Raw genomic sequence first — 13,162 nt, 5'->3', positions numbered from 1 at the left:
CTCCATATCATCACAGCTCAATTGCCGCAGTGATTACGACATAAAATCCAGGCTGATGAATGGCTCTGGCAATCATTTCTACACCTACTCCTTTTGAAAAGATCCCCACCTCCCATGCTGCATCGCCAGCAAGAGGAGAAAGGGACGGCTCGTTGTGATCGCCATGCTACTCAGCCCTGTTGTGCTTGGTAGCAGCAGCAGCAGCAGCAGCAGCAGCAGCAGCAGCAGCCGGTGACCATTATAAATGGCCTCTATTAGCATGGCTTGGTCGCAGAGGGGAGAGAAATAAAATCATTGAGAGGATGTAGGCCCGCACTGATGTCCCGGCGCCTGCTATCAAGCTCAGCTGACCCCCATTCCCCGGCTTCCCTCCTCCCCTCCACCCATTGCAGCGGGACACAATCCTAAAGACTAGATTACTAGTGATACATAGAGTCATTATGGGAAGGATTATGGCAATAGTATCACTTGCACAGCTGACAATAGTGATAATAGGGGTCTATTTCTTCAGCAGTAGCATTATAATAGCAAAGGTTGTTCTCAGTATGAGATTCTCATGGTATGATAAGCTGGTGAAAAATTCATAGTATTTGCACCAAACTTTTAAAGAATAGTTAAGACCATTAATAATTTGTTATTAATAATTTGTTATTAATTATAGGAGAAAATTAAAATAAATTCTGACTGCTCCTAAAATAACATCCTATGATTACTGGTTGTAAGGATGTTTTCCATGACATTTATTGTTGTATTAATTTTGATACACAGAGAACAATATAGAAAAAATAGGAGCAAAATGTAGCAGTTTTCAAGATCTCATTCCATAAGCATATTTTGTTTATAAAGTAACACAACTATGACAAGCTGACATTAACTGGTTAATTAAATATCTGTTCAGTTAGCAAAGACAATCTCACTTGTCAACTCTGGTTTTAAAACAGAGCTACCTTAATGAAAGTAATAGATGGTACTAGCAGTAAGCAGTTGTCATTTATGGTTATTATGGAAAATTGTCATTTTTTTAAGGAAGCATTTGTTTATTGTGGGGCTCGGATTTTATGCATTGATAGCTTTATAATCAGAAATAAAATTTGATACCTTTTTAATATCTTTCACTGTCGCAGTAACCATTATTGCGATAAAGCAACATTTTAAGTCAATATCTCTCTGTGTTATGCCTTTAGTTTCCGCACCATGATATTTTCAAACAGCCCAATTTACTTGAATTTCTGCAAAGCCTCATACATGTGGAATAAACTTCAAACTTTAAAAGGACTTTAAACTGTAGGTATAGAAAAATTCTTAACTTTTCAAAACCATGACACACCTAGATGATGGTAAGAAACCTAATTCATACTGAAAACTAAATTTGTTAATTAAAAATGGCTTTATAGTAAAGTTAAATTAACTCATTACATAGATGGCGCCTGACGATGATGTTAACAAAAGTCAACGGTTACTGTAAGCGTACGTTAGAAACTGCAATAAAACAAAACCATGAAGAAAATTTAGACGATCCTCTCCAAACTCCGACAAGAGCAGAGAGGCTCCCACAGCCATTAAAAAGCACAATGCACCGCAACTGAACATGCACGAGTGCCTGATTTAAGGACAGAGGGAAAAGAGAAAAAGGAAAGATTGAACACTGTCGAGCAGAGTTAATGAAAAAGGGGGAAATACGAAGAGGATCGTAAGAAGGGTTTTCTGGTGGGCAGTTCAACAGACTTAACTCCAATGGAGTATGTCACACATTTAAGGGTCATCGCGCCCTCAGTTTTAAAGTCTGTGCTCCATAACAGGGTTAGAAAAAAATGGAAAATGATCTAAAGAGGCTAAGAGAGGAGGGAGTTGAGGAACAAATGCACAAGTCTTTGCACGATGAGTTCTAAACAGAAAACTGACACAGATGAACTTATGTTTTTAATGAGATGGAGAAGAAATGAAAGCAGGAATTTTCTAGCTAAAAGACTTTTAAGTCTGCCTTGACTCATTTACTGTCAACCGCTTTCGTTACCTGGTGTATATTATTCAGCGAAAGACTTCATTAAAGCCATATGACCGAAGCGCACACAGTGAGTCACTTTGCCTGTAATGTGCGGGTCGTGCTGTCTTTTACTGCTAATTTGGAAATCTTCCACGGGAACCTCAGGAAGGTGTTGGGAGGCAGTGACGGAAACACGGCCTTCAAACAGCTTGCAGTCAGCCGGCGAGGTGGCAAGCTAAAGGAGTATAGTGCCTCCAGCTAGTTAAAATATGAGCACAGCGGGGGCTCACTAATGAAAGCAGGGGCCCCAGCCTGGGAAGCCGGGCTGTATATCGCGGCGAGAAGACAGTTCTTAGAATCAGCTGGCGAGCAGTGCCTATAGTTCTGGGGCTGCTGGTGATTAACCATCCAAGAGGGAGTCGCTACTACAGCTGGACTATTAATAAAAGATTCCCCCCATTTCTGCATGCACCTTCTCCCACCCCTTTGGTTTCTTTCCATGCCTGCAGACAATCTCCGCCCTCTGAAATTGTTTGTATATCATAATCTATTCCTAACACATGGTGAGTGTCACACATTGTTTATGTGGGACAGAGAAAGCTTTTGAGGGGTTTAAACACCTCACTAATAAAATAAGCCATTGCAGTTTCACTATTAAAATGTGAAACAATTTGCATCTATTTTATTTGAGTAGATTTTAATCAAAATTTGTACAGAAATGATGTAAATGATGAGTGTAACAACCACAAACACTTAAACTGCTGAAATACTGCTCGGCTTTAAAATCTGTTCTAACGAGATAGAAAGCGAATCCTTTTCCCTTACAACCACAGTAAATATTAGAAACTACTGGCTAAGAAGCTAAAGGTACCTGCAAGTTTGACTTAAGCTTAATGCTTAGTTGCTAAAAAAGCTAAAGCTAAATAAAAACGTTTTAAATATATTCTAACAGCATAGTATCTAAGTTCTCTTCCTGATAATAGAAGCTAAGTTGTGCTGTTAGCTGGTCACAATTATCTCGCTGGTTAAGAGACTCAACTTGCTGCTAGCAAGTTTGACTTTAGCATTCCTACTGTTGCTAATTGTTAAAGCTAGACGCAACCTACAGAGTAGATGCAAGTACATATTTTGTTCTGACAAAAACAGCTAAAATATGCCATTCGTTGGCAACACTTGCCCCAGAGTTATATAGTTTACCTTGCTAGCAAGTATGACTTTAGCGCTGTGACTAAACAATGCGAAGTTGGATGCATACTTAAGTCCTATAACCTTCCTTAACCTCTAGTCTTATGGTAGTTTCTGACTTTTACAAAATGTATATATTCAAGTCATATAGACTTACCGCTGTCTGCTCTGCACATTATAAATGATTATTTTAAATTCCAATCTAAATGTTTATTGGGGATTTGCTACTTAACTAGAATTAGGAATGAATAACTGAAGTTACAATTACAAACTTACATACTGGACTGAAATTTACATCTATGTAATGGCAAAAAATTTAACTCCCTCAAAAATTCCTTTTATACAGTGTGGTAGCTCATTCTTCATGCTCAGTACTCCTCTGGGAGATTTTCTGCAGGTACAGCAGATCAATTAGTGACCTCTCATTAGATGGCTATTTGCAGAAAATAACCCTTCCCTCGAGGGGAAAAATAAAAAAAGAGTGTTAAAGCGCCATCATTCTTGTTGGGTGCTTTAATATTTGTTCAAAGAAGTCTGTTACAAAAACTTTTTGTGTAGTTTCAGCTTTGTACATAAATGAAAGCTAAAAAGGGCATGTGATATGCTGTAAAATAAAGATGTAAACCAGTTAAAGGTACATAGCCAGAACGCCTAAAAACAATATATATATATATATATATATATATATATATATATATATATATACATACATATATATATATATATATATATATATATATATATATATATATATATATATATATATATATATATATATATATGTATATATATATATATATATATATATATATATATATATATACACATATATGTATATATGAACTACTATCCTTAATTACTTTGCAACACGATTACTGTCCCATTGTTCTTATTAGATGGTATTCCTTTAAAACATATACATCCAAGTGGTGTTGCTTTAAACAAACACAAGGGCTTAATGTTGACACACTGCTTTCCCAACCAAGGTATTGCTTCTATACATTTGTAAATAACATTTTTAATCTCTTGTAAATTTTATATCATAAGCATACCATTACCAATCCTTTTTGTTATTTAATTAGATTTCTGTCAAGGATTTTGTGACCCTACGCTTATTCTAATTTCTGACACCCAATGGGGACCTGACCCCATCTTCAGGAACCACTACTATTATATTAGTCCAGAAAAGGCCATTAATAGAGTCAAATAACTATACAACCTTACATTCACTAGTTCATTAGTCAGGCTATCCACTCCGGTAGCAAGGCTGCAGTAACAAGTTTATAGACGAACAACATCATAAATTGCAAGCTGTAATTCTAAAACAGTTACCTTAAAATAAGTTAGGAGTAACAGTAGTGTTGGGCAATTGCCATATAGTTTAGTGGTATTCTGCAAAATGATCATTTTAGAACACTATTTGTTTTGTGAGGCTCTGATTCTACGCAGTGAGATAATAATAGCGTAAAGGTCTGATTAATTTTTAAATACTTATTATTATTTCTTCTAATGTCATCGCAATAAAAAACAAACAAAATGTTATACCAAATCCTTTATTCCATATAATCCCATATGTTATCCTTACAGATGGATAACATATGGGATTAGATTAGATGGTGGATATTTTCAACTAACCAAAATAGTCTTTTAAGTAAGCAAGAGAAAAGCAGCTTTGTTTCAGACAGCTGAACGGCAGTGTGTAGCAACAGATGGAAGAGGGGCGAAGCCGCATTATTTTATGCTCCATACAGTTTAACTAAGCATCAGCCATTCTGGCACTTTCTCTGGCATCATTTTAAAAGGATGTGAAACAGCATGACATCTTTGCTGTTACAAAAGGGCAACCTTTTAAAATGTTGGTCCACCTTCACCATCAATCAAAAGTTAAATAAACTCTAAACAGTCACTAGATGAGACAAAGAAATTGTGGTTGGGTTAAGGTGATCACATGGGCGGTCAAGGCATTGAAGGTGTGTTTGAAAAGGTGAGATTTTCACCCAAAGAGTGGTTTAATACAAACATCTTGCTAATTGAAAACGAAAAAGTATAGGATTGCCTAAACAACATTGTTTTCTTTAACTCTAAAAGCACAATATGTTCTCATTATTTGTAATTTTATTCAAATGCTCAAAATGGCAATTGTATTTGGAATTTTATTTTTGTATCAATACAATTTCTATTTATTGTATTGTTCATACAATAAACTGATAATGTTAATTTTAATCCATTGTAAAATCAGGAAAACAAAATTACAGTGGTGTTTTCCACAGCTGTATATTTATAGGCCCACTCTCAGTACTGTTGCACGTTCTTACGCACGTGCACTACCCCCCCCCACCTCCCCACTCCCCTTTCACGCGCACTCACACACACCGATAGTGTAACAGGCAGCAGAGCGTACTGTTCTGCTAATCAAACATAACCCACTCTGTCAAAAACGCATGCTTTCGTGGCTCCCTCTTTGGGCCACTCTCGTGATGTTTCTGCACAACAGGGTGACTTTGGAGAGCCGAACCAGGTCTAAAAGAGATTTGTCATCTGTGGCAAAAAAAAAAAAAAAAAATCCCTCAAAACAACACGCAACAAAGTCAGTCAGGCGTCTCAAAATTTGCCAACATTCGCGCACTAACCGTCCCCCATCCGTGCGTCATGTGTGCCAGATTCCTACCCCTCGCTCGCCGGAGCCTTTAGGGGACCGGAGGAAGTTAGACCCACCTTTGTGCATGCCCGTGAAGCGGTCCTTCAACACAGTGAGCTCGTAGATTTTGCCGAACTCCTCGAAGAGGGGCCGGAGGTCCTTCTCGTCCAGGTTGCGGGGGATCTGGCCGATGAAGAGTTTGATGGCATCATGGTCCTTCATGGGTATGGTGGCCGGGCATCCCGCCGAGCTGTGGCTTAATCCGTTCACGAGCCCGTTCGTGCTGGCAGACACGACACCGACGCCGACGCCGTGCACCGCGCCGTCCACCTGCCCGTTGGTTAAAGTTGCCATCTTCGGACCTGCCGCGGTGAGAGTTGGGGATGGATACAGGACAACGGCGGCAGACGGCGACGGGCGGAGAGTCGTTTTTGAAGTAGAGGAAAAATAAAAAAATAAAAAGAAAGGAGACAATTTTGGTTCCGAGACCAAGCTGTGCCAGAGAGGGTCCGCTCTCGTCCTATCAAAGCCAGTATTTACAATGATTGGAAAACACATGTAGCGTGCAGCGAAGACTCATATCAAAAAAGCGCGCAGTGCCCAGTTGGTCCCGATAGAGGCTTTGATTCCTTATATTTATGTCCTACCCAATAACTCGTTCATTGATTTCATAAAAGAGAGAAAGAAAGAGAGGAAAGGAGAAGGGGGAGGGAGAGGGAGAGAGAGAGAGAGAGAGAGAGAGAGAGAGAGAGAGAGAGAGAGAGAGAGAGAGAGAGAGAGAGAGAGAGAGAGAGAGAGAGAGAGAGAGAGAGCAGCAACGTTCACTGTCTATTTACACCCACGTTCCTCCGTCCCAGCTTCTTGGCACCCTTTTATTTTTTTGCATTGAGGACTTGGTATGAGTGTCTTCTTGGTTTAAACGGACAGGACCGGCTCAATGTTTGCCAGAGCAGCGGGGGGTTTCGAATGAAAGGGGAGCGCATTTAACTCAGGTTCTGTAACCCAAACCATTTTATATCCCCCTGATTCTTATGCGAAGAGCCAGTGGTACATTCCATCGGGGGAAGAGGGTCTATAAATAGAGAAATATAGAGAATACGGTCCTTTGTGCTCCAACTCAGAGCAAAAAACGGTTGATTCACCAGCTTTATGTTATACGGTGAGATCGACTCAGACATGTAACTCAACTGAGGGATGATAATCAATTTAGTTTCCACCAATTTAGATATTAATTATTAAACACGTAGATTGTGTTTGAGTTCAGACATTTTATATGATCGTTCTGTTCCTCTTCTACCAGCGAGGGCAGCAGCAGCTTCTCTCCTGAACGGCGGACAGCTCCGTGGTGCTGAAATGAAGCCCGCCAGCCGAAGCCAACGTCTTTGATCCTCTGAAGAAAATTTTTTTTTACAGTTCACTCAACCAGGTTTTAAGGGTAGAAGAAACATGGGATATTGACATTGTTTGACTCACTCATTAGATGACGAATTAATAGCTCCAACATCTAGAGTCATGTGGAATACTGAAGACTTGATTTTTTCAGAGAGATGAAGTCTGTGAGCACCGCCGAGTGGCGTACAGAGGGGCCACATGGAGGAAAGACAGGAATCCCACAGGAATAAGAGGAAACAAATATCAGAAATTTTAATGCAGTGGGGAAGATGACAGGGAATAGTTAGATAACCATTCACATGGATATATTATTCCCAAAATATTAAAAAATGTAAGCGTTCTGTGATAGTGTGTTGAGCACACTCGTTAACTGAGATTAAAATCTGTTTTTATTTTTCCTACTGCATTTCTACCACCTGGCTATGACTTGGGATTGATCCTAATAAAGCTTGAGGCATTCAGACCTTAAAAGAGGAGAAATGCACAGCAAAGCAATTTTAATTTGAATACAAAAGAGCAAGCAGCTTAACATAAACAACCAGTCTCGGTTCTTCCATTAAGGAGTCCCAATCTCTGCCACCCCACAGATGGAACACACTCTCCCACTCACGCAACACAGCCCCATCTGCAAAATGTAATTTATATTATTTTAAATTAAACATACATTTAGATAGATAGATAGATAGATAGATAGATAGATAGATAGATAGATAGATAGATAGATAGATAGATAGATAGATAGATAGATAGATAGATAGATAGATAGATAGATAGATAGATAGATAGATAGATATTTGTTTCAACCTCAAGGCACGGTCACATCACCCTGTTCAGAAAGCTATTTTGCACAAATCAAAGACTGCTATTCTAAATGCTTACTAAGTACAGTATGAGATCAGGTGGCCCTATGTATTTTCATTTGGCTGGGTATTTTTTCTTTTAAATGTTTGGCAGCTTTGTTTTTAATTCCCCTAGAGAGTCAGTGTATTGTCTGTAACACAACTTCAAAAGAGAGACAGAGTATCCATTTTTGTGAAAATGTATAAAACCCTAACCTGATGAATGGCATTTAAAGGTCATCTCTTAACAATGAATAACTGTAAAGGTACAGTATTATTAACCCTTTTTTCTCAAGCTAGACAGTCAGTTTAATACAGTAGGCTATAGCATGTTTATTATTAAAAACATTGTATAAAAATGTCTTTTGGAGGGTTTTAATTATGAGTTATTACAATAGTTAAAATTAAACAAGCACTTTAATTTGTAAATGTAATGTACAACTATGGTGAATTAACAACAACAATAACATAGTGTTTGGGTTACAAATTCTACCTAAATATTTTGAATAGAATTTAACCACAGTTGTTGGTTTAATCAACTATTATACTAATTTATCATTTAAGGTACAGATAATTTTAAGGCTGGTAAGGTAATATGAATGAACATATCAACTTAGTATAAGTTAACAACCTTCATAAAACCTGTGGTTTAGAAAGTTTCTGTGCTGGAGATAAAGTTTAGGTCTGTGTCCAGCTTTAACTAGCCTAGCAACAATGCTACTGCTAAGGTTGAACCTGTAACTTCAGCTTCTTAAACCCAAAGCAGTCGTTGTCAATAAACTGCACATTCTATATATGGTTGCCAGGGAAAAGTTTTATATCCCACCTTGTTAAAATGGATTTAAAGTCTTATCACTATTCCAATACAATTTTTAATTAATCACTAACCAGTTCTTCTTCTTTGTGTTTCTAATTAACATGTAAGACAAACCAGATGTTTTCATAAAAAGAAACAGTGAGGGTACCTGTTAGTCATTTTGCTAAGGAGGACCCCCAGCAGGGGCGTCTGCATTCATAAAACGTGTTTCACTGAAATGAAAGAATAGTTACCAGTGGCACTTGTACCCCTCTTTAAAAAAGCATGTATCTAAACTATAGCATTGTACATAACTCTGACTGTAATTTATGGACGTGCTTTTCCAGGATTTTCATTTATTTTGCCCCATGCATTCTTTCCATGAATCAGCTTCCTTTACAAAGTTTGTGCCCACAAACAAGAAATTTGGCTTAGGTTATACTTTGCTCTCAATTAAGACATTTTACATATACCAATATCTTAAAGAGTTATTGGACAAGAAAAGCTTTTTTGTTGCTTTTTCCATATTTGTACGGTGTTTTTATAAAAGAGAGGAGACAAGGTACTGAGGCTGCAATCCATCAAAACATCTTGAACAAAGAAAAGCATCGCCACTCCATGATGGTGCCACCACCATGTTTCACAGTGGAATGGTGTGTTCAGGGTAATGTACCGTCTTATTTTTCTGATGGATATAAAGTTTAGCATTTTTGGCCATCTGGTTTTACCTAATGAGAGCACTTTCCACATCTTTGCTGTGTTCTCTACATGGCTTGTTGAAAACTACAATTTTGACCTTAGCGAAACCAATGTCTCGCTGTTTGGGGAAGGTTTTTCTAGACAGCTTAAAAATTGTACTTTGGCACCTCAGTGTGACTGGTTATAGAAGTTTTCTTCCACTTACACAAAGATAACCTTAAATTTGTTGCTGCACGAGGATCTTTTTTATGGCCCTGCAGTATATCAGAGAACCATGTGTTATCACACTCTCCTGTCAGTTCTGCCTTTTGCCCCACAGCAATTAATGCAACTGTGTAGTCAGAAATCCATTGCCCCAAAATGGCTGCCTGAGAGCAGCGGAGGTGTTACATCACCCTGACATTCAGGTCAAGTCCTTAGAGTATCATCAGACTGCACCAACAAAGCCAGAGGTCAAAGTTCATTTCACATCATGACCTCCCTGGAATTGATCTGCCGTAGTGGAAATAGGATTTTGGTCCTGTGTGATTCAGACTGCAGCCAGACTTTGAAGTCATTTTCTGCCTTGAGTGACTGACTGGATGATTCACGACACCTGCCACAACAAGGATCCTGGTTAATTTTGCATCAGATTTCTCAGTGCAAAAGCCTGCCAAACCTGTTTTTTTTTCTGTTTCTGTTTTGGTGGGCAGCATAATTGAGCATATTTACAATGTTGTCGTGAAGCTGCTGATTGTCCAGAGGGTTGTGTTTTCAAGGCAGCCAGTCAGTCAAGGAGAGAAACTGTCAGCATACCTGATTTGTGCAGCAGTCGGCATTCAGCCCAAGCAGAGATGGCTACCCATGTCAAATGTCACAGCACTAATCTATTTCCAATGCAGGCCAGGTGTAACTGCAGGGGCAAAGAGACAGACACAGCTCATTTCACCTAAGGATGAGGTTCTTAAGAGACTCTGCAATTCACAAATCTAGAGAGTTTCAGGTCAAAGCAGTATTTTGTCACTGCAGCATTGTGCACAGACGTGAGCTCATTTGGTGGTTTTCTTTACTCCTGAAGAAAGATAATACACCACTTCCAGAGTCAAACATGTTTTTTTCACTGTTTCACATTAGCCACATAACCTGATAAAATAAATAAATAAAATACTCCATCTCAAAATTTGCATGTCTGTACATGCTTGAATTTAGCTCCCTATATACCTCATAAACAGTGCCTGGAAAAAAAAGTATTCCCACCCCTTTGAACTCAGAATAGGATTTTGTTATTTTATTCAATAGAGTGTCACATGGTTTTCATATTTATTTTACAGATAAATACGTTCACCTCTACAAACCTCTCACAGAGGTTCAAAGCTCTGCGCCACTGTTCAATCAATCGTCCTAAAAGAGAAAGGCAATATTTTAACCTTCAGTCCTACCAGGACAAGGCTATCCAGCTAAACTGACGTACCATGCAAGAAGAGCAATATTTCGAGGAGCAACCAAGAGGCCATTGATAACTCTGGAGAGGCTGCAGAGTTCCCTTGCTGAGGTGGAAGAAAACTGTCACATAATAGATATTAATGATACACTCCACAATTGTTGAGTTATTGGAAGAGTGGTAAGAAAATCCATTGTTGAGCAGCTCACAATTATCCAGCACCCAACCAAATTACATAAACAGGTCACATTGATGAGATCAAACTTGAACTTTTTGGACCACAAGTAAAATGCTGTGTGGAGAAACTCTGAGACTGCAGATCACTGTGAATGCATTATCCCCACAGTGAAACATGCTGATGGCAACATCATGCTGTGGGGATGCTTTTTTCAGAGTTGATTGGGATTGAGATGTAGATGAAGACAAGACAATACTTGAAAATACCCTTTTTAATGGTTGCAAAAGACTTGGACTGGTGCAGATGTTCACCTTCCAGTTGCACAACACCAGTAAACATAAAGCAAGAGACACAATAAAATGGTTTATATCAAACCATATTCATGTTCTAGCATGGCCCAGTCAGAGTTGAGACCTGAATCCAATTAGAAATATGTGGGAAGACTTGATCTTGATGTTCACAGATGCTTTTCAACTAATCTAACTGAGCTCTTTTGCAAAGAAAAAACTGCAAACATTTGAAAGAAAGCTGGAAATGGCATTTCTCAAGACCTGCATCTTGAAACTTTGTTCTAAAAAGGCACATTGGGACAACTGTGACTAAGTGGGTAGAGTTGTTGTCTTACGGTTGGAAGAGTTCACTTCTAGCATTCCCCTGTCACATGTCGATGTGCCACCAGGCAAGACACATAACCCCACATTGCCTACCTATCTGCAGATCGGTGGATAAATGTGCGCACATTAATTAGTGTGATTGGGGGAATGTAGTTATTATATAAAGCCCCTTTAATGATCAGTTTGAAAAGAAAATCACAATGTAAATTCAGTCCATTAAGCTTTTCAGCTTTTTCCAGCAAAACATGTATCAATTTGTTCCACTTCACAAATATTTACCAGTTTGTGTTGGCCTTTTGCATAAAATGCCAAAAAAAGACATTGAAGACTGAAGTTATGACATGTCACAATGTAAAATATTTTAAAGGATATAAATACTTTGCAAGGCATTGTGTGGAGGGTATTTAAAATTAAAGTGGATTTTACATTATAAAAAATATTTTACTTAGCATAGTTTTCATAGTACAATATGTGTGAAATTTAAATTACCAAAGAAATTTACACATCTTGACACATCATGCCCCAAACTAACTAACAACACCACTGAAGTTAAAGAAAACCCTGCTGCCCTTCTTGTTCCTCTAAACTTTCTTAGCATGTAGTCATGAGCCTGCCATTTCCTTACCTCTTTGTGCTCTCTCCCTCCTAAATTACTGGAAGGTGATATACAGCCTGGATATCCCAAGGCTAAAGGAGATTTAGAACTTCGTCCCACATGAAGGAGAGGTGAGAAAAGACATTACTATGCAGAATAGGTAATATTGAAAATGCCCGAGCACTTTAGGGTGGCCTGTGCAGATTATCAATCTATTTGTGTAACTTGGCTACCCAGAATTTCATTTCCCTTTTCATTTATTTGCCTTGCTGCAACCGTTTACAGTGCTGAAACTGAAAATTGAAGCCATGACGAGCAACCAGGCAATATTCCAGGGGAAAATAGGCCTCCCCTGCTGTTTGATTGCAAAGGTTCATTTAGAGGGACAGGGGAGGGGGGTGAAGTGACCTCTTTTTGATGAGCTCAGAGGAATGTTTGGAGAAGTGCAGGGAGCCCATGCAGAATCATCTGCACCTTGTTAATAAAGCCTACATAGAAATTATATTGGCTTTTTTTTTTCTTCCTAAAGAGCAACACTGGTTTGTGCATTTGAATTAAGAACCATGGACAGAGGCAAATAGTAGTCACCACAGCTTTATACAACAATAGATTCAGTCTTATCCATGTCAGATTTCTCCTGTTGTGAATTCCTGTGTCAGCTGATTGTGCTTTAAAAAATTTAGCAAAACATGGCCACATTAAATTATTCAATACTATCTAAGTGATCATGTGAATAATTAATATAGCAAAAAAAAAAAAATGCTGACCATGTTCCAAGGGTATTACCTTCTGCCAGTGCTTATTAGGGTGATGATGATGTTC

At 38.5% G+C, this 13,162-nt stretch overlaps 1 protein-coding gene across 12 annotated transcripts in view; it reads right to left on the bottom strand.

Annotated features, from left to right (window-relative positions):
- Window positions 1–6,556, bottom strand: part of celf4 (CUGBP, Elav-like family member 4) — a 145,290-nt gene extending 138,734 nt beyond the window's left edge. For all 12 annotated transcript variants that reach the window (XM_036124639.1, XM_036124645.1, XM_036124641.1 and 9 more), the window contains exon 1: window positions 5,885–6,556. In XM_036124639.1, the coding sequence (XP_035980532.1) occupies window positions 5,885–6,365 (481 nt within the window). In that variant the 5' untranslated portion in view covers window positions 6,366–6,556. The remainder of the gene's footprint in view (window positions 1–5,884) is intronic.
- Between the last annotated feature and the right edge of the window lie 6,606 nt (window positions 6,557–13,162).

Source organism: Fundulus heteroclitus, chromosome 20, assembly GCF_011125445.2.
Source record: "Fundulus heteroclitus isolate FHET01 chromosome 20, MU-UCD_Fhet_4.1, whole genome shotgun sequence".
Taxonomy (NCBI): Eukaryota; Metazoa; Chordata; class Actinopteri; order Cyprinodontiformes; family Fundulidae; genus Fundulus; species Fundulus heteroclitus.
Note: the sequence above shows the minus strand (reverse complement) of the source record. Positions and strands in the feature narration are given on the sequence as shown.